Below are 19,941 nucleotides of genomic sequence, written 5' to 3'. Positions count from 1 at the left end.
GGATGTGAAGAGAATGGACAGCCTTGTCTTGTTCCTGATTTTAATGGAATTGCTTTGAGTTTCTCTCCATTTAGTTTGATATTTGCTGTCAGCTTGCTGTATATTGCTTTTATTATATTTAGGTCATGTTCCTTTTATCCCTCATTTCTACAAGACTTATCATGAAGGGGTGTTGGATTTTTGTCAAAGGCTTTCAACAGCTAATGAGATGATCATGTGGTGTTTTTTTTTTTCTTTCAGTTTGTTTATATGGTTGATTACACTGACAGATTTTCATATGCATCTCTGGGATGAAGCCCACTTGTTCATGGTGGATGATCTTTTAGATGTGTTCTTAGATTCAGTTTGCCAGCATCTGTATTTCTCTTTCTTTGTTGAGTCTTTGTATGGTTTGGGTATCAGGTGACTATGGCCTCGTGGAAAGAATTTGGCAATGTTCCTTCTGTTTCTATTTTGTGGAATTATTTGAGGAGTACTGGTATTAGCTTTTCTTTCAAAGTCTGGTAGAATTCTGTACTGAAAACATCTGGGCTTTTCTTGGTTGGGAAACTTATAATGACTGTTTCTATTTCCTTAGGGGTTATAGGTCTGTAGGCAGATTTTTCTGTCCCACTTGCCAGCTCCCAAATAACCACATGGAGACTTCTTATTAATTATGAAAGCTCGGCCGATAGCTTAGGCTTGTTTCTAACTAGCTCTTATAACTTAACCCATTTTAATTAATTTATATGCTGCCATGATGCTCATGGCTTGTTACTACATCTTCTACATGTCCTGCTTCCTCTGCATATGGCTGCGGACTTTACCCTTCTCTTCCCAGCATCCTCTCTGCCCCAAAAATCCTGCCTAGCTAATAGCTGTTCAGCTTTATATTAAACCAATCCAAGTAACACATATCCACAGTGTACAAAAAGATTATTCCATAATATAGGTCTGTTTAAATTGTTTATCTAATCTTGGTTTAATTTTGGTATGTGGTATCTTTCAAGAAATTTGCCTGTATCTTTTAGATTTTCCAATTTTGTGGAGTACAGGTTTTTGAAGTATGACCTTATGATTGTCTGGATTTTGCTGGTGTCTGTTGTTATGTCTCCCTTTTTATTCCTGATTTTCTTAATTTGGATATTCTCTCTTAGACTTTTAGTTAGTTTGGATAAAGGTCTGTGTATCTTGTTAATTTTTCTCAAAGAACCAACTCTTTGTTTCACTGATTCTTTGTATACTCTGTTTCTATTTTATTGATTTCAGCCCTCAGTTTGATTATTTCCTGTCATCTACTTACTGCTCTTGGGTGTGTTGCTTCTTTTTGTTCTAGAGGTTTCAGGTGTGCTGTTAAGTCATAGTATGGGATTTCTCCAAATTCTTTATGAAGGCACTGAGTGCTATGAGCTTTCCTCTTAGCACTGCTTTCTTGTGTCCCATACGTTTGGGTATGTTGTGCATTCATTTTCATTTAATTTTATGAAGTCTTCATTTTTTTTTTAAAATTTTTTTTCTTGACCCATGGGCAATTCAGTTGAGGTTGTTTAGTTTCCATTAGTTTGCAGACTTTCTGTAGTTTGTGTTGTTGAATTTCAACTCTAATCCATAATGATCTGATAAGATACAGGGGTTTATTCCAATATTTTTGTATCTGTTAAGACTTGCTTTTTAACTGAGTATATGATTAGTTTTGGAGAAGGTTCCATGAGGTACTGAGAAGCAGGTATATTGTTTTTTATTTTGGATGAAATGTTCTGTAGCTATCTGTTAGATCCACTTGAGTCATAACATCTGTTAGTTCTGTTATTTCTCTGTTTAGTTTCTGTCTGGACAACCTGTCCTTTTGGTGAGAGTGGGGTGTTGAGGTCTCCCATTACTAATGTATGGTGTTCAATATGTAATTTAAGCTTCAGTAACATTTCTTTTACAAACGTGGGTGCTTTTGTATTTGGGGCATAGATGTTCAGAATTGAGACATCATCTTCATGAATTTGTCATTTGATGAGTATCAAATGTCCTTCTCCATCTCTTTTGATTAATTTTGGTTTGAAGTCTATTTTGTTAGATATTGGAATAGCTATACCAGCTTGCTTCTTAGGTCTGTTTGATTGGAAAATCTTTTTCCAATCCTTTTCTCTGAGGTAATGTCTGTCTTTGATGTTGAGTGTATTTCTTGTATGCAGCAGGAGGATGGATCCTGTTTTTGTGTCCATTCTATAAGCCTGTCCCCTCTCCTTCCCCCTTCCCCCCCTCCCGGTTTCTCTGTGTAGTTTTGGTGCCTATCCTGGATCTCGCTCTGTAGACCAAGTTGGCCTTGAACTCACATAGATCCACCTCACTTTGCCTACCTAGTGCTGGGAATAAAGGCGTGCACCACCTCCACATGACAGCCTGTGTCTTTTTATTGGTAAATTGAGTCCATTGATATTGAGAGACATTAATGCCTGGTGATTGTTAATTCTTGTTATTTGTTGTTGTGTTGTGTTTTTTTGTGTGTGCTTCCTTTCTTTGGGTTTTGCTGGTGTGAGATTTTCTATTGCCTATGTTTTTGTGGGTATAGCTAACTTCCTTGGATTGGAGTTTTTCTTCTAGTACCTTCTGTGGGCTGGATTGGTGAATAGATATTGATTAAATTTTACTTTGTCATGAAATACCTTGTTTCTCTCCATCTATGGTAATTGAAAGTTTTCCTGGGTATAGTAGTCTGGGCTGGCATCCATGGTCTCTTAGAGTCTGCAAGACATTTGTCCAGCTCTTCTGGGCTTTTAAAGTCTCCATTGAGAAGTCGGTATAATTATGATAGGTCTGCCTTTATATGTTACTTGGGCTTTTTCCTTTACAGTTTTTAATATTTTCTCTTTATTCTGTATGTTCAGTATTTTGATTATTGTGTGGCAAGGGGACTTTTTTCTTGTCTATTCTATTTGGTGTTCTTTTTTTCTTGTCTATTTGGTGTTCTGTAAGCTTCTTTTAGCTTTATAGGTGAGTTCTTCTTTAGGTTGGGAAAACTTTTTTCTATGATTTTGTTGAATATATTTCTGGGCCTTTGAGCTGGGATTCTTCTATCCCTCGTATTCTTAGGTTTCGTCTTTTCATGGTATCCTAGATTTCCTGAATATTTTGTGTTAGGAATTCTTTAGCTTTAACATTTTCTTTGAGCAATGAGTCTATTTCATCTGTCTTCAATGCCTGAGGTTCTCTCTTCCATCTCTTGTATTCTGTTGGTGATCTTTAGTTCCTATTCATTTACTCAGATTTTCCATTTCTAGATTTCCCTCAGCTTTGTGTTTTCTTTATTGCTTCTATTTCCATTTTCAGGTCTTGAACAATTTTGTTTCTATCCACTGTTTTTTCTTGACATTCTTTAAGAGACTTATTGATTTCCTTCAATTTTTTGATTGTCTTTTTCCTCAGTTTCTTTAAGGGATTTTTTCATATCCTCTTTAAGGACCCCTGTCATCTTCATAAAATTATTTTTAAGGTGGTTTTCGTGTGCTTCAGCTGAGTTGGAATGTTCAGGTCTTGCTGTGGTAGGATAGTTGGAATGTTCAGGTCTTGCTGTGGTAGGATAGCTGGGTTCTGGTGATGACATACTGCCCTTTCTGTTACTGTGTTCTTAGGCATCTGGGTTTGGGGTGACTACAGGTCTAGGTGTTGATTCCTGTGTTTGTCTTTGTTGGATAGGTATTTTGTTCCTTGGTTCCTGTTTACACTCTGGTCTTCTGGCCTATGTGGCTAAGGGTTCTGGTGACTGGTGAGTCTTCAAGTCCAGTAGAATATCTCCAATAGGGTTTTGGGGGCCTTGGGTCCCTTGATCCTGTCTGGCCTCCTGTAAAGCTGAAGTGTTCTTGAGTATCTAGATCTGGCCTGGCCTCCAGTAAAGCCTGAGTTATTTTTTAGGGTACCTAGGACCAGCCTGGCCTCTGGTAGAGCTGCTAGGGCTGTTCTTTTGACTGATGTGGACTGTATGTGGGCCTCTGAGCTAACCTTGGGGAGGATAATGAAGTGGGGTAGGTTGGTCTGCAGTTTGAGTCTTGGGGAAGCAGAACCCGGGGGAGGGGTGGAGGGAGGTAGCAGTCTAGCTGGCAGGCACCACTTTCAACTGGTGAGGGTTGCCCCAGGACAGCTGGATTTCTCTGGAGTTAGGGGAGGGCCCAGCAGTGGCACTGGTGATGAGATGGAAGAGAGCAGGGCACAGGAGGGTCAGTCACTGGTTGTGGCTTGTGTGGTCTGTGCCTCAGTGGTAAAGGCTGCTGGGGTTAGGGACAGGGCCCAGCAGCAGAGCCAGGGACAAGCTGGGATTGTGTTGGCTTGGGGAAGAGTTATGGGGGCTGGAATTGAGGGAGGGGTAAAGTTATGCTGGCAGGGGAGTTATCCACATTCTGGCTTGTGTGTCTTGGGCCTGCTTGGTGGAAGTCTTCTTGGGTTATTGGGAGGGCCCAGCTGCAGGACCTGGGAATAGCTGGACTGCTGTGGGCTTGGGGAAGGGTAACCCGGGATGGAATCCAGGGAGGGGTGCAGTTCCTCTGGCAGGTGGGTCACTCACCCTTTCTGGCTGGTGTGGTCTGTGCCTCAGTGGTGGAAGTCAGCTGGGATTGGGGGTAGGGCTCAGCAGCAGAGGGGCCAGGGAGAAGATGGGATGGTCATCACCAGGGGAAGGGTTGTGGGGACAAAATCTATTCCTAGACATTTTTGATGCATCTTTTATTATACATAAAGACTTTTATCAGTAGTTTGTTATATGATACTAGGTAGTTTCTTCGAGAGAAATGAAATGAAGGTTGTACATTTGGCAGTATTAGCAACATTATTCTTACATGACTATATGCTAATGCAGGAGGAAAGAAAGATCTTTTTTAAAGTCTTGTTGCTAAACACATGATAGAACCCTAACAGAACATCTTGAGGCTTCAGGCCAGTCACAGTTACTCCAGAAGAGACGTGAACAAGGGGAATACAACTGTGGGCACCTCTTATGTGAGCAGAACCCAGAAATGCCGTTTCCATCAGTTTCCAGCTTAGGACACTTCCATTCTTTGGGGGAAAATGGACATTAAAACAATGCAACGTTCAAGTGTTCTGTGATGAACTAAGCCAATAGAGTGTACTAGGCTTTTTCTTTGAGCCATGATTCAGCTCCCAAATCATGATACAGAGACTTATTGGTTTTGAATGCTCAGGCCTAGCATAGGTCTTTTGAAAGCTCTTACACTTAACCTGTTCATGTTCCTTTTGCCTCAGGGTTTATTACCTTTCTCAGTTCTGTATGTCTGTATTTTGTTGCTTCTCTATGTCTGTTGGCTGGCTTCTGCCTGGTTTCTGACTCTGGGTGTCTCCCTTGTTCTCTCCTCCTCTTCCTCCTCCTTCTCTCATTCCTCCTGCTCTTTCTTTTTTTTTTTGAGCCTAGATTTCTCCTCCTATTTATTCTCTCTGCCTGCCAGCCCTGTCTATCCTTTCTCAGCCTAGATACTGGCCAGTCAGCTCTTTATTAGACCAAACAGATGCTTTAGGCAGGCAAGGTGAAACAAATGCAACACATCTTTACCTAAGTAAACAAATGCAACACATCTTTGCCTAAGTAAACAAATGCAACAATCTTTGCCTAAGTAAACAAATGCAACACATCTTTACCTAAGTAAACAAATGCAGCACATCTTTACCTAAGTAAACAAATGCAGCACATCTTTACCTAAGTAAACAAATGCAGCACATCTTTGCCTAAGTAAACAAATGCAACAATCTTTGCCTAAGTAAACAAATGCAGCACATCTTTACCTAAGTAAACAAATGCAGCACATCTTTACCTAAGTAAACAAATGCAACACATCTTTGCCTAAGTAAACAAATGCAACACATCTTTGCCTAAGTAAACAAATGCAACACATCTTTACCTAAGTAAACAAATGCAGCACATCTTTACCTAAGTAAACAAATGCAACACATCTTTGCCTAAGTAAACAAATGCAACCATCTTTGCCTAAGTAAACAAATGCAACACATCTTTACCTAAGTAAACAAATGCAACACATCTTTGCCTAAGTAAACAAATGCAACACATCTTTGCCTAAGTAAACAAATGCAACACATCTTTGCCTAAGTAAACAAATGCAACACATCTTTGCCTAAGTAAACAAATGCAACACATCTTTACCTAAGTAAACAAATGCAACACATCTTTGCCTAAGTAAACAAATGCAACACATCTTTACCTAAGTAAACAAATGCAACACATCTTTACCTAAGTAAACAAATGCAACACATCTTTACCTAAGTAAACAAATGCAACACATCTTTACCTAAGTAAACAAATGCAACACATCTTTACCTAAGTAAACAAATGCAACACATCTTTGCCTAAGTAAACAAATGCAACACATCTTTACCTAAGTAAACAAATGCAACACATCTTTGCCTAAGTAAACAAATGCAACACATCTTTACCTAAGTAAACAAATGCAACACATCTTTACCTAAGTAAACAAATGCAACACATCTTTACCTAAGTAAACAAATGCAACACATCTTTACCTAAGTAAACAAATGCAGCACATCTTTCCACAGTTAAAGTAATATTCTGTAGCATAAACAGATGCAACACATCTTTCCACAGTTAAAGTAATATTCTGTAGCATAAACAGATGCAACACATCTTTACCTAAGTAAACAAATGCAGCACAGACAAAAGTAACACACCTTTACACAGTTAAAGTAATATTCTGTAGCATAAACAAATGCAATACTTTTTTTCTTGGTTAAAATAATGTTGGGTTTGTTCAATTTATGAATTAAACTTTTGATAGTAACCACTGTGTTTTCCAAAAAGGCCTGGGAATTTGCCAACTAGCATGGTTTTTTTTTTTTTCTTCAGGCAGAACTCAGGATGGCAATGATGATTTTTCCAGCCATTATCCGAGTGAAGGAACCAGTTTGGCGTGGGTGTGATGAGGTCACAGTAGGGCACAGTGGAGGATTGTCTAGCTTACTTTTTATCACCTGTTGACATGGCAGTTCTCTTAAAAGAACCCTCTAGTCAAAGTGGTCAATTCTGCATTAACTGTATGGACACATTCTTTTTGAGGACTGCCTGTGTCTTTTTATTTGTGATCGAATCTTAACACAATGCTCCAAGTTCAAAAACACACGTGTATGGAAAATAGGCTGATGCATGAATCCTAACTGGTCTTAATAAAAACCCAGAGCCAGATATCAGGGTGAAAGCTGAAAGATCAGAGAAGCAGAGCAAGCCACAGCCACCACCTCTTCCCTCGCCAACTTCTCAGCCTGAAGAGTGTGAGTTTGTGTCTTCTCCTGCCTTATATTCCTTTTTCTACCTAGCCATTATCATTTCCTGTCTCAACCTTCCTAGTGCTGGGATTAAAGGTGTGTGCCACCATTGCCTGGCTCTGTTTCTCTTTTAAACTGGATTAATCTTGTGTAGCCCAGTGTGACCTTGAACTCACAGAAATCTGTCTCTGCCTCCCAAGTGCTAGGATTAAAGGTGTGTACCACCATTGCCTGCCCTCTTTGGCTAACTCTGTGGCTGGCTCTGTCCTCTGATCTTCAGACAAGCTTTTATTTCTTAGATTGTAAACAATATATCACCACAATAAATATTCCAAAATCAAAAGTAAAGGACTTCTCAACATCTATGTGGCTGCCCCTTAGTGTATCCACTAATGATGGGCTAACCTTAAGCCTGCTTTGTGATTTGAGTTGTTGGAAGTACTTGGCCAAAGGACACAAAGTAAGTTCATTTGGTTTGACTATCCTTCATGCTCAGCTCATCTGTATAGAGAACAGAAGTGGAGTGATGGAAGGAATGGGTAATATTCAGACTAAACAGTTAGATGGAGTTGGGATGTGGGAGGGCTGAGACCTAAGGCCACTCACTCTGTGGGCTGTGACAGATATAACAGAACACTTTTCATGTGCTACATCCTATGCATTATTTAAGTTCATTTGATCTCTGTGTCTTTGGTCCTTGTTCTTGTTCTGCCAGCTCTCTTCAGAGTCTAAGCATGTTGCTGTGGAAGATACAGGTGTGTCTGCTGTGGGGCTCTAGTTTTGGCCAAGTCCTCCCAACTCCAATAAGTTTTGTGCGTATTTAATTTATTTCTGTCATTTTTGGTTCTGTGGTTTAAAAATATTTTGTCACATATTATAGGTATGTAGCTGTATGAAGATTCCTGAAATTATCTGCTTACTTTAAGCTAATTATAAGTAACTTCTATTCCTTAGTGATTAGAAAGCAGCACATGGCTCAAGGGAAGAGGAAACCTTGGTAAGTCGTACTACAGGAACTATGAAAACATTGAGACTGTACCCTTACAGCTTCTTTGTGAGGCTGATGTCATGTTTCACACCTGATGGGTAATGGCTGGATACTTGACAGCATAATAGTTACTTCACAGCTTAACCTGGAACTACTAGAAGCACAGTAGCCACAAAGTAGCAGAGCAGTCTGGAGGACTGCTTCAAAGAATCAGGGCAAAGTGCATTGGCCTGTGGGGAGGAGAGGGTGCAGCTGCATCTGAGGCAAAGCAGTTGCAAGGCAGAGCCAGTGGCCTGGCTGTGGGTAGAGTGTGGCCCCAGAGACTAAATGTGCCATGTAAAAGGTGAGATCCCAGGATGGAAATGAAACAGAAACCTATTTGTAATTTCTATGGTATCTTAGCTCTTGGTAACGAACGAGAGCCCTGTTACTAGAAGTTAAGGCACATTGCAGTGTCTTCAGAAGGTGGAGGCCTGTAGAGTGTCAGAGGGAAGTCTTCAGCTCTGCCATGTGCTTAGAGGAAACATACCAGATACCTGGTCCTGGGAACAGTCTTAACTTGTCTCGTTATTTATTCCCTTGGATGTGCTTTTTACCACTAGGAATCCTGTGAGGTCACTGTGTCTCTTCCCTGCCCGTCTCTCCCAAGTCCCCCTCTCGGATCCTTTTCTACAAAGTGAGCAATCCTTGAAGTCTGCCCTTTACTGGGGGTATTTTTTTTATTGAGCACAGAATATGTGCAGTCTGGATAATGGATTCTAAGTGAGAGACTGTGTTAGAACTTCTAAAATCAATTAAGGTAATGTCTTTTTTTTTTTTTTTTTTTTTTTAATTTCAGATTTTACCAGATGTTGCAAGGACTCTGGAATCCTTATGGTAGTAAAATGCTGGAAAGAAAATTCTGCATTGAAAGACTGCCTAACTGCTTAGTAAGTAGTGCTTGTCGGTCAGAATGTTACTTAGTTCATTACCTGTGATATGTTCTGTGCCTCCTCCACCAAGTGCTTCATGTTTTTGGTTAAGACATCAATATGGTACAGGTTGTTCTAAAAGAGAAAAAGACATTTATGAAGGAATTTCTTTGAATTTATATTTGTCAGAATTGTATGTATGATTTTCCACATGGTTTAACAAATCCTCTTTCTACAACAGGTTGGTTTATAGATTTAGTATAGCATGCTTTTTAGTTCTTCTAATGAAAAGCTGCTGAACTAGACAATCCCTAGGGACTTTTTAGCCTGTTGTTTGACTTGCTGAATTGTTGTTTCAACTCCTAGGAAAGTTGCAGCAAATTATATGAAAGCTATAAAAGTAAATTTTGATTTCTGAAGCTTATCAAATTAAAATATATTATGTGTTTATGATGTGTATGTGCACATCACAACATGTGTGGAGGTCAGAGGATAACTCTCAGTAATCAGTTCCTTCACTCCTTTCACTGTGGGATCTGGGGATCGAACTCAGGTCATAGGATTTTACTTGCTGAGCCATCTCATCTGTTCTTTTGAAACAGCATTTTGATATCATAGTGATGAGTACTCTACTATTGGTCCTCAACTCTTTGCTATTGGTTTTAAGATAGGGTCTGGGTGTGTAGCTCCAGCTAGCCTGGACTTCACTGTGCAGTGTAGGCTGGCCTTGAGCTTAGCCTGATCCTTTTGCCTCTACCTTCTGAGAGCTAGAATTATACTTGGGGAGCTACCAGTCTCAGCTTAGGTCCTTAATTCTTTAAATGAGAGTATGCAGATTTCAGGGTGGTGGTGCACGCTTTTACTCTCAGCATTAAAAAGGCAGCGTTAGGAGATCTCTGTGAGTTCAAGGCCAGCCTAATCTACAGAGTGAGTTCTAGGACAGCCAGAGCTACACAGTGAGAATGTGTCCAGAAAAAAAAAAAAAGAAAAAAAAAAAAAAGAAAAAAAAAGGAAGGAAGGAGCAGATTTCATTGAATGCAGGTGCTTTTTTTTTTTTAAAGGATATTTATTTATTTATTTTATGTATATAAGTGCATGTACATATATAATCTGCATGTATAACTTTATGCCAGAAGAGAGCATCAGATCTCATTATACAGATGGTTGTGAGCCACTATGTGGTTGTTGGGAATTGAACTCAGGACTTCTGGAAAAGTAGCCAGTGCTCTTAACCACTGAGCCATCTCTCCAGCCTTTTGGTTTTCATCTCCATATGGGTCTATTATATACATTATTAACAAATAACCCAAAATATTTTAGTAAGTTAATTGATAGTTGTGAGATTTTAATTTTGGCAAGCTGTTGTTCCGTTTTTCCTAATGCAGCCCTTGAAACATAAATATGAGTATGGTGTGATATTTCTTAGGAGAATGAATTAAAAAGTAATGCTTTTTCTGAATCCCTTACTTGTTTTTAAGAACAAATTTTAATTTAGAATCCCACAGTTTGGAGGGACAAGATTATCCAAACCCATCACCCACTCTGCAGTTAGAGATGAGGAAACCCACCAACAGCCTGTATGCTGTTCTCAGAGGCAGTCTCAGCTGTGAGGGCAGCTGGCCAGGCCCTGCACCAGCCCTTCACTGTGGAGGAGTGGCTTCTGGTCCTGCTCCTAGTGCGCCTCAGACAAGTTTCTCCTTCTCCTAAACGTGTGTTTTGTAGGAACACAGATGTTTTACAGAGGTGCAGTAAGCCAAAGCAACACTAAAGCAGCAGGCACATGGAAAAGCAATAGATATGCGCAGAGCCGGAGGACACACGGCTGTCCCTGGTACCCACAAGTGAAAGTTGAATGAGCAGTCAGGGCCTGACCGCTTTCAGGTATGGTGGGCGAGGCCTATTGAGACAGGAAGGGGCATAGCCAGAGGCATCTGGAAGGTTCCAGACTGAACTGGGTCGTGAATGGGGGGTTGTGGGGGCGGGGGTGGGGCAAACAGAAGAAGAGAGATCTAGGAGCAGAGCCAGCTGCCAGCCAAGAGAGCACTACCAAAATGGCTGAGTTCTGTAGGGAAGCTAAGCCTGGCCCCGGAGAGGGAGGGGTTTAGGGTAAGTGGCCAATGAGAAGCGCTGGGAGGAGCCACAGGTACCAGGGAGACTTGTTCCTCGGCTCTGGGTTCTGACAAGTTGTTAGTGAGGCTTTCGCAGGAGACTGCATGGATATGGCTGAAGTAGGGTCTTCCCTGGCTAGAGTACTGAGTGCTATAGAAAACAGGAGTGCGTGGGGAAGCCTCACACAAAAAGCACCTGCTGAACAGACCTTTTTCCTGCAAGATCAAAATGTGCTATATTGAGAGAATGGAGAGATCTGCCCAGAGGTCTACAGACCACAGGAGGATGGCATTGCACAGCCTTCACAGCACCCAAGCCCCACACTTTCTGGGCAGGTGGAAAGTAAGTAGCTCCCTTATCCTGAGTGCCTCAGTTTTGCAAGGGGCAAACACCTTGGCCTTGCTGCATCACACCCGGCAAAGTGTGCTGTTCTCTGCCTCCCAGCCACCCTGTCCACAGGGACTCCGGGGTGGGGAGACAGGTGACTCTTGAGTCCGATGCCTCTGATGCTTTTCCCATTGGAGTCCTTTGTGCCAGAACCATCTGTGTCTCTCACTCCAGCTTGAACCTTAGGAAACCTAAGACAGGGAAACCTGTGTGCCTCCTCTTCCTCAAAATGCAGCCCTACCTTCTGTCATAGCTCAGAAGGCTACACTGTGTCCACACCTAAACGCCTCACTGCTGTGTATTGCCCTTGAGAGTGACAGGAAGCCCTCCTGAGATGACTGAAGGTCAGCCCACCAAATCTTAACAAAACAACACTTTGCAGTTCTGTGCTCTCCACATGGGGAACAGGGCTAGGCAATTAGCCAGAATTCCCACCCTGGGAGGTTCCTGGACACATAGGCTCATCTGCAGAGGCTGGAGAGCATCCCAATGTAGCTCGATTAATCTGCGGGTCATTGATAGAAACTGGCTCTTCCTATCTGTGTATAGGAAGCTGGTGAGCAGTGTTGGAGAAAACTACAAATTGTGCAGTTCTGGTTACAAGCACACCATTGCTTCATGTATTGGAGACCATCTGATCAACACTTAGTGCCTGAGCACTGAACCTGGTCATGAGCCAGCTGGAATTTTTTCCATGAACCTCAAATTTCTTCCCTCACCCTGGTGACTGCCAGTGCCAGTGTATGCTTCCTGTGTGACCTTATAAAAGGCACCAGAGCCCTTCCGTGGGAGGAAAAGGTGTTTGAGAAGTGTATTGCAAACCATCCCTGCAGTAGCAGGTCACCTTTGTTAAGTCTGCGGGTAATGCCTCTGAAAACCAAGTGTTTCCCCCACAAACTGCAGCTGCCTTTCCTAGACTTCCTCAGATGATGTGTACAGCAGTGGGAGAGTCAAGGACCACTTGACTCTCAACCAGTTTTCATAGGCGAAGGTAGTACACAGAACAGGCCAGCACCTGCAAAGCTTTGCAATTAATCCAGAATTTTCATGGGAATGAAAACTAAAGATTTGCTCCCATTGTGATTGTCTTAACCTTGGCCAGGAGACCATTCTTTCTCATGTCACATAGGATTGTAACAATTGTTTCATCTCCCACAGTGCCCATTCCAGTTATACTGGGAATATGGAAGGAGTGGGGGATGTCCCTTGGACATATGATGCCTGTACTCCATGGAGTGTCATGGCTCTCAGCCATGTAGGAGGAACCGTGTCGATGTCATTCTGTCTTGCCTCATCAGAGAAATCCTTCTCACTTTCTCAGCCTGGAATCTCTAACTTTTCTCCAAAAGGACAGTGAAAATGCCAGAGTAGAACATGATGATGCATGCTTATAATCACAGTAGTCAAAGGGCTGAGAGAAGATGCTGCTAGTTCAAGGCTGGTCCAGGCTACATTGAAAAATTCTGGAAGTGTGTGCTTGGTGTGTGTGGGTGCCCAAGAAGAATTTTTAAAAATGTATGTGGGAAGCCAGTCATGAAATCCATTTATTACAGAAATTACAAAATGAATATTTCCCTCAGGAGTTGTTTGGACTGCTATAAAACCATCCTGAGTGGTACTTGGGTAGCCATGGTAACAGAAAAATGGAGAGGAGGTAGGGGTTGTAATAGCTGTTGCTTATCCAGCAGTGAAACACTGCTTATTAAAACAAATAATACAAGTCAAAAATCTGACCACATCTTAGTTATGAGATTTGGGGTTTGGTAAAGTTTCAATGGGGGATTTCTACTTGAGCATGATAGAGAAGCATGATGAATAGGTAAACGTCTTAAACTCTCAGTGGCTCAAATTTGAAAAATTGTTAGATTATTTTACATATATATTCTAGTATGGGTCCTCTAGAGGAACAAAACTGATAGAATGATTCTATATTAAAAGAGCATTTATTAGCATAGCTTACAGATTGTGGTCCAGCTAGTCTATCAATGACTATCTCTGACAGAAGGATCAACATCAGTAGTTGTTCAGTCTTTGAGGCTTGTGGGGGACCCACCCCCACTTTTTACCCAGGGTACTCTTGAATAGGGAGAAGTGAGAAATATTTAGATAGAAATATAGAGGGGAGACAGACAAATAGAAACACAGAATAGCCCACTGGAGGACCTGGATCCTTATCCCCCAGCCCCATTTGTCTCTTTTAAAGGGCTGTCTATCTATAGAAATGCCAAGGGGTGGAGCAAAAGACCTCCCCCAGCACAGCCAAGTGCAGACCTTTCCAAACACCTGATAACTATGCTTGTGGTTAATCCATACCTTTATGCAGACCTGCTGGGTAAAGCAAGCTCAGCTCTCACTAGGAAACTGTTGTGGGCTCCCACAGAGGCTGGATGTCTCAGCTGGTCTTTGACCTGTGTTGGATCCTGAAGAAGTATGTTCTACTGTCCATGAATGACAATAGCAGGATAGATGGACTTAGCCTGGAGAGTGAGGACAGGCAGGCAAAAAGCAAATTCTTCCTTCTACCATGTCTCTTTATATAGGCTGCCACCAGAAGGTGTGGCCCAGACTCGGGGTGGGTCTTCTGACCTCAAATGATACAGTCAAGAAAATCCCCCACAGGTATGTCTAGCTGCTTGAATTTTAGTTGATTTTAGATGTAGTCAAATTGACAACCAAGATTAGCCATCACAAGCCCTCCCTTTGATAACTTGACACATAATCACCTCTCCTTATATTATTTTTAGTTTCTAAATCAAAATAAACCAGGCCATAATGAGACTTAACATGATATAACCATCCCATGTACAGCAGTGAATGCGTTGTATCTTGCTCAAATACCTAGAGTCTTACTGTTAGTCTTCATCCTTTCCCACACGGCCCAGCCTTTACAAAGGTAACTCTTCATCGTGGAAATAATGAGGCAGGTTCGCATAGTCTATCTGATAGTCAAAAGAGGTTTATTTTGGGTAAACTTACAGCAAGCAAAGGGGTCGGTTATGGGATCCCGGAGAGGTGAGGTGCAGTCCAATGCAGTTCTTAGGAGAACTCTGACTTGGTCTGCGGTCCAGCATCCAGGATCATGAGGTAGCCAAGAGGAAGCAAACATGTACACATCTCAGGTCTTAAGGGATCCCCATCTTGGCCATGCCACAGGAAGGGGGCAGGTACCTAGCAATTGCCTGCTAGGGTGGTGCTTCAGGGGTGAAGCACAGACAACCTGCCCCCCGACAACTGTTCACTGGGGAAAAGAAGTAATCAGACTTTCCAAGGTCTATTGGATATAGGTGCTGAATTGGCAGTGGTTCTGGGAGACCCCCAAGAAGAATTGTGGCCCTCTAGTTAAAGGACGGACTTATGGAAGGCAGGTAATTAACGTCGCTTTGGCTAATGTCCTACTCACAGTAGGTACGATGGGTTCCCAGAATCAGCTTGTGGTTCTTTTCCAGTTCTAGAATGTGTCATTGGGATAGACAGAGGTTGGCAGAATTCTCACATTGGTCCCATAACTGTGGAGTGAGAGCTGTTACAGAAAGGCCAAATGGAAACCATTTAGAGTTGTCTCTGTCAAGAAAAGTAGTAAACCGCTGGGCAGTGGTGGCACACGCCTGTAATACCAGCACTCAGGAGGCAGAGGCAGGAGGATCTCTGTGAGTTCGAGGCCAGCCTGAGCTACAGAGTGAGTTTCAGGACAGGCTCCAAAGCTACACAGAGAAACCCTGTCTCAAAAAACCAAAAAAAAAAAAAAAAAAAAAAAGTCTTTAACAGACTTGGAAAAAAAATACTTAATTTCATATGGAAAAACAAAAGACCCAGGATAGCTAAAAGAATCTTGTATAATAAAGCAACCTCTGGAGGCATTACCGTTCTTGACCTCAAGCTCTATTATAGAGCTATAGTAATAAAAACAGCTTGGTATTGGCATAAAAACCGACATACAGACCAATGGAATCGAATTGAAGACCCTGACATTCATCCACGCACATATGGACACCTGATTTTTGACAAAGAAGCCAAAACTGTACAGTGAAAAAAAGAAAGTATCTTCAACAAATGATGCTGGCATAACTGGATGTTAACATGTAAAAGATTACAAATAGATCCATATCTGTTGGCATGCACAAAACTCAAGTCCAAGTGGGTCAAAGACCTTAATATAAATCCAGTTACAGTGAACTTGATAGAAGAGAAAGTAGGAAGTACTCCTGAATGCGTTGGCACAGGAGACCACTTCCTAAATATAACACCAACAACACAAACGCTAAGCACAACAATTAATAAATGGGATCTCTTGAAACTGAGAAGCTTTTGTAGAGCAAAGGACCTGATCAATAAGACAGAACGACAGCTTACAGAATGGGAAAAGACCTTCACCAACCCCACATCTGACAGAGGACTGATCTCCAAAGTATATTAAGAACTCAAGAAACTAGACATCAAAATACTGAAAAATCCAATTAAAAAATGGGCTAAAGAGCTAAACAGAATTCTTAAAAGAAGAATCTCAAATGGCTGAAAGACATTTACGGAAATTCTCAACATCCTTAGTCATCAGAGAAATGCAAATCAAAACAACTCTGAGATACCACCTTACACCTGTCAGAATGGCTATGATCAAAAACACTAATGACAGTCAATGTTGGAGAGGATGTGGAGCAAAGGGAACACCTTCACTGTTGGTGGGAATGAAAACTTGTGCAACCACTGTGGAAATCGGTATGGCGGTTTCTCAGAAAATTGGGAATTACTCTACCTCAAGACCCAGCCATACCACTCTTGGGCATATACCCAATGAATGCTCAATCATACCACAAAGATACATGTTCAACTATGTTCAATAGCCAGAACCTGGAAACAACCTAGATGCCCATCAACTGAAGAATGGATTAAGAAAATGTGGTACATATACACAATGGAGTACTACTCAGCAGAGAAAAATAATGACAGCATGAAATTTGCAGGCAAATGGATAGAACTAGAAAATATCATCCTAAGTGAGGTAACCCATACTCAGAAAGACAAACATGGTAGGCACTTACTCATAAGTGGATTCTAGATATAAGGCAAAGAACAATCAGATGCAACCCACAGAACCAGGGAGGCTATATAGCAGGGGGGACCCTAGGATAACTGTGGCTTTTAATAAGTTTTGGTCTTACCCAATTACTGGGCAAGCATCAATGAAACATTTCACAATTAGGATAAGAATTTATACTGTATCAAGCTGATAATAGAAAAATAAATTTAAAAAGTGAAGAAAAGTAGTCAATCAAAGGCAGTATCACATCCCTGTAGGAATGGTAGAAATTAGTGTCACCATCAAAGACTTGAATGATGCAGGGTGGTGGCTTCTACTACATCTCTTTTTAACTGGCCTGTGCTGAAGACTGATAGATAGTGGAGAATGAGATTTTTCTACAAAACCTTAATCACATAGTGTCTTAGTCACTGTCCTATAGATGTGAATAGACACCATGACCATTTAATTGGGGGCTTGCTTATAGTTTTAGAGGCAAGTTCATGACCATCATGCCAGGGAGCATAGCACATGGAGGCAGGCATGGTGTTGGTGCAGTAGCTGAGAGCTTACATCTTATCTGGAAGTTGGAGGCAGAGAGACAGACAGAGAGAAACAGACTGAGCCTGCCATGGGGTTTTGAAGCCTCAAAGCCCACCTCCATAACACACCTCCTCCAAGGCCACACCCAATCCTTCCCAAAACAATTCTACCAATAAGGGATCTAGCATTCAAATACATGAGCTTATGGGGCCATTCTCTGTAGTGATATGTTGTGTACCCTCAATATATTGTGTACCCTACTTATCTGTGGTTAGAGAACAGAACAGCCACTAGATTAGACATAGAGGTCAGGCAGTGGTAGCACACACCCTTAATGATAGCATTCTGGAGGCAGAGATCCATCTGGAACCCTGTGAATTAAAGGCCACACTGGAAACAGAGTTAGGCATGGTGGCACACACCTTTAATCCCAGCACTTGAGATCTCATGTCTTTGCTTGGGAAAGACACACACACCTTTAATCCCAGGAAGTGATGGCAGGAAGCAGAAAGGTATATAAGGCGTGAGGACAAGGAACTAGAGGCTTTTTAAGGTTTTAGGCTTTTTAGCAGCAGTTCAGTGGAGACACTTTTGGGTGAGGACTCAGAGGCTTCCAGTCTGAGGAAAGAGGATTGGCTGAGGGGTTGGCGAGGTGAGAAAGCTATGGCTTGTTCTGTCTATCTCATCTTTCAGAATTTACCCCCAATATCTGCCTCTGGGTTCTTTATTAATAAGATCGTTTAGATATTTGTGTTATAATTCTCATTCAAATCACCTTAAGTAGTTTGAAGGGAATCTTGACTATTTGTCTCTAACACAAAATATCACACTGGTGCACTATATTGATGACATAATGCTTTTTGGACCAAGTGAGCAGGTGATAGCTTTGGACTTGTTGGTAACCATTTGTGCATCAAAGGATGGGAAATAAGTCCAACCAAATGTGAGGGCCTTCTACCTCAATGATGACCCAAAAAGGATAAAATATTACCTGAGCAAACAAGAAGTGCAGAGCAAACAATTTCTAAAACTGTAGAAACGACAGAGACAGCTGGCTGTCTGGACAGTCACCCAAGGTTCCTCTATGACTCTGGGGCATCCATCTTCAGCCTATAGGCCTAGAATATCTGATAGACTTTTCTGTGAAGCAGGGTATTTTGAAGGACTGTCCTGCCTACTTCGTCTTAGCAAAGTTTGGCAGCAGTTTTCTTTTTTTGTCCTGCTTGTCCAGTTTGGACAGTATATTGTCAGCAGTTGAGGCAAGGGCAGTTTCTTGCCCTAATGGCTAGCTTTGCCACTAAGAAAGCAAACTCCATATGGAGGTTCTTCGACGCCCACCAACCTTTTTTGAAGTAAATTGGTGCTGCCAGGAGCAGATCTGTCTCAGTGTCATGAAAAGCCGTATGTTACTAAAACACCTTAAATGCCATATTCTGTAGGTCTTTAAAGTGTTTGAAGACCATCTATATATCTAAAATATCTGATTGACCTTGAAAATATATCTAACATGACTATAAGTTTGCTTGTTATAAATGACTATTAGCCTGTGTTTCTTAATTACCCTAAATAGTTTGTAATAATAACTTTCAAGGACTATAATTTTACATTATGTTGTTAAATGAGCTGCATAGGTACAATACCTTAGACAGGAGTAGAAACATATATACAGTATAACAAAAATAACCTTAAATTTGTATCAATATGCAAAAATACTTTAAACTGCTATGCAATGTCTTTCTGTATGCTGTGAATATATGCTGTTCCCATTGATTAGTAAATAAAGCTGTTTTGGCCTATGGCAAGAAAGCTTACAGCCAGGCAGGAAATAGAGTAGAGGATACAGGTAGAGATGCAGAGAGAAGAACGGCAGAGTGGGGGAGATGCCAGTCACCATCCAAGAAGCAGCTAGATGCCAGCAGATCGGTAACACCATAGCCACGTGGCAACTTATAGATGAATAGAAATGGGTTAAGTTATAAGAGCTAGCTAGCAAGAAGCTTGAGCCATAGGCCATCCAGTTCATAATTAATATACCTCTGAATGATTATAAACGGCTATGGGTCATGGGCGAGAGATTTGTCACAACCACAGGCCAGGCAGGACACAGGAAAACTTCCAGCTATATTAAACAAGAGTAGAAATATATATACAGTGTGTTTTAACAAAAATAACCTTAAATTTGTATCAATATACAAAAATCCATACCAATTTAAAATATTTGAGACTATAGTAGTTGCTTTCTTTTTTAGTTTAAAAGTAGAGTCAATATTCTACCCTTTCTCCTATCATTCCTATATCCCCCACTCCCTTTTTTCTTTTCAGAATGAGATTTCTAAATCTAATCTTCTTTTCTTAGTTTCCTCCCTGACCATGGCCAATGACAACTTGTAACCAATCCCCCAAAATGATGATAAACCTTTTGGAATGTGGGCGTTGTGCGCTTTTTTTTTTTTTTTTAAAGATTTTATTTATTTATTTATTTAGTTAGTTAGTTAGTGTACAGAAGAGGTACAGAAGAGAACCTCATTACAGATGGTTGTGAGCCACTACCATGTGGTTGCTGGGAATTGAACTCAGGACCTTTGGAAGAGCAGTCGGTGCTCTTAACCTCTGAGCCATCTCTCCTGCCTGGGTGTTGTGTTCTTAAAACTACTACTTCTTGTTGTCTGGGTGTGACAGCATCTTTAGGAGACCCTGAGAAAATTGGGATAAAGGTCAAGTCC

The 19,941-nt window shown here is 41.3% G+C and overlaps 1 protein-coding gene across 1 annotated transcript in view; it reads left to right on the top strand.

The window, feature by feature from the left end:
• The window catches only part of Cmc1 (C-X9-C motif containing 1), a 71,014-nt gene that overhangs the window by 48,043 nt on the left and 3,030 nt on the right, over positions 1 to 19,941 (top strand). The window contains exons 3-5 of the mRNA XM_036193263.1: positions 8,221 to 8,263; positions 8,857 to 8,930; positions 9,093 to 9,183. Coding sequence (XP_036049156.1) covers positions 8,221 to 8,263; positions 8,857 to 8,930; positions 9,093 to 9,183 — 208 coding nt within the window. The remainder of the gene's footprint in view (positions 1 to 8,220; positions 8,264 to 8,856; positions 8,931 to 9,092; positions 9,184 to 19,941) is intronic.

The sequence above is a fragment of the Onychomys torridus genome, chromosome 7, assembly GCF_903995425.1.
Source record: "Onychomys torridus chromosome 7, mOncTor1.1, whole genome shotgun sequence".
Lineage (NCBI taxonomy): Eukaryota > Metazoa > Chordata > Mammalia > Rodentia > Cricetidae > Onychomys > Onychomys torridus.
Note: the sequence above shows the minus strand (reverse complement) of the source record. Positions and strands in the feature narration are given on the sequence as shown.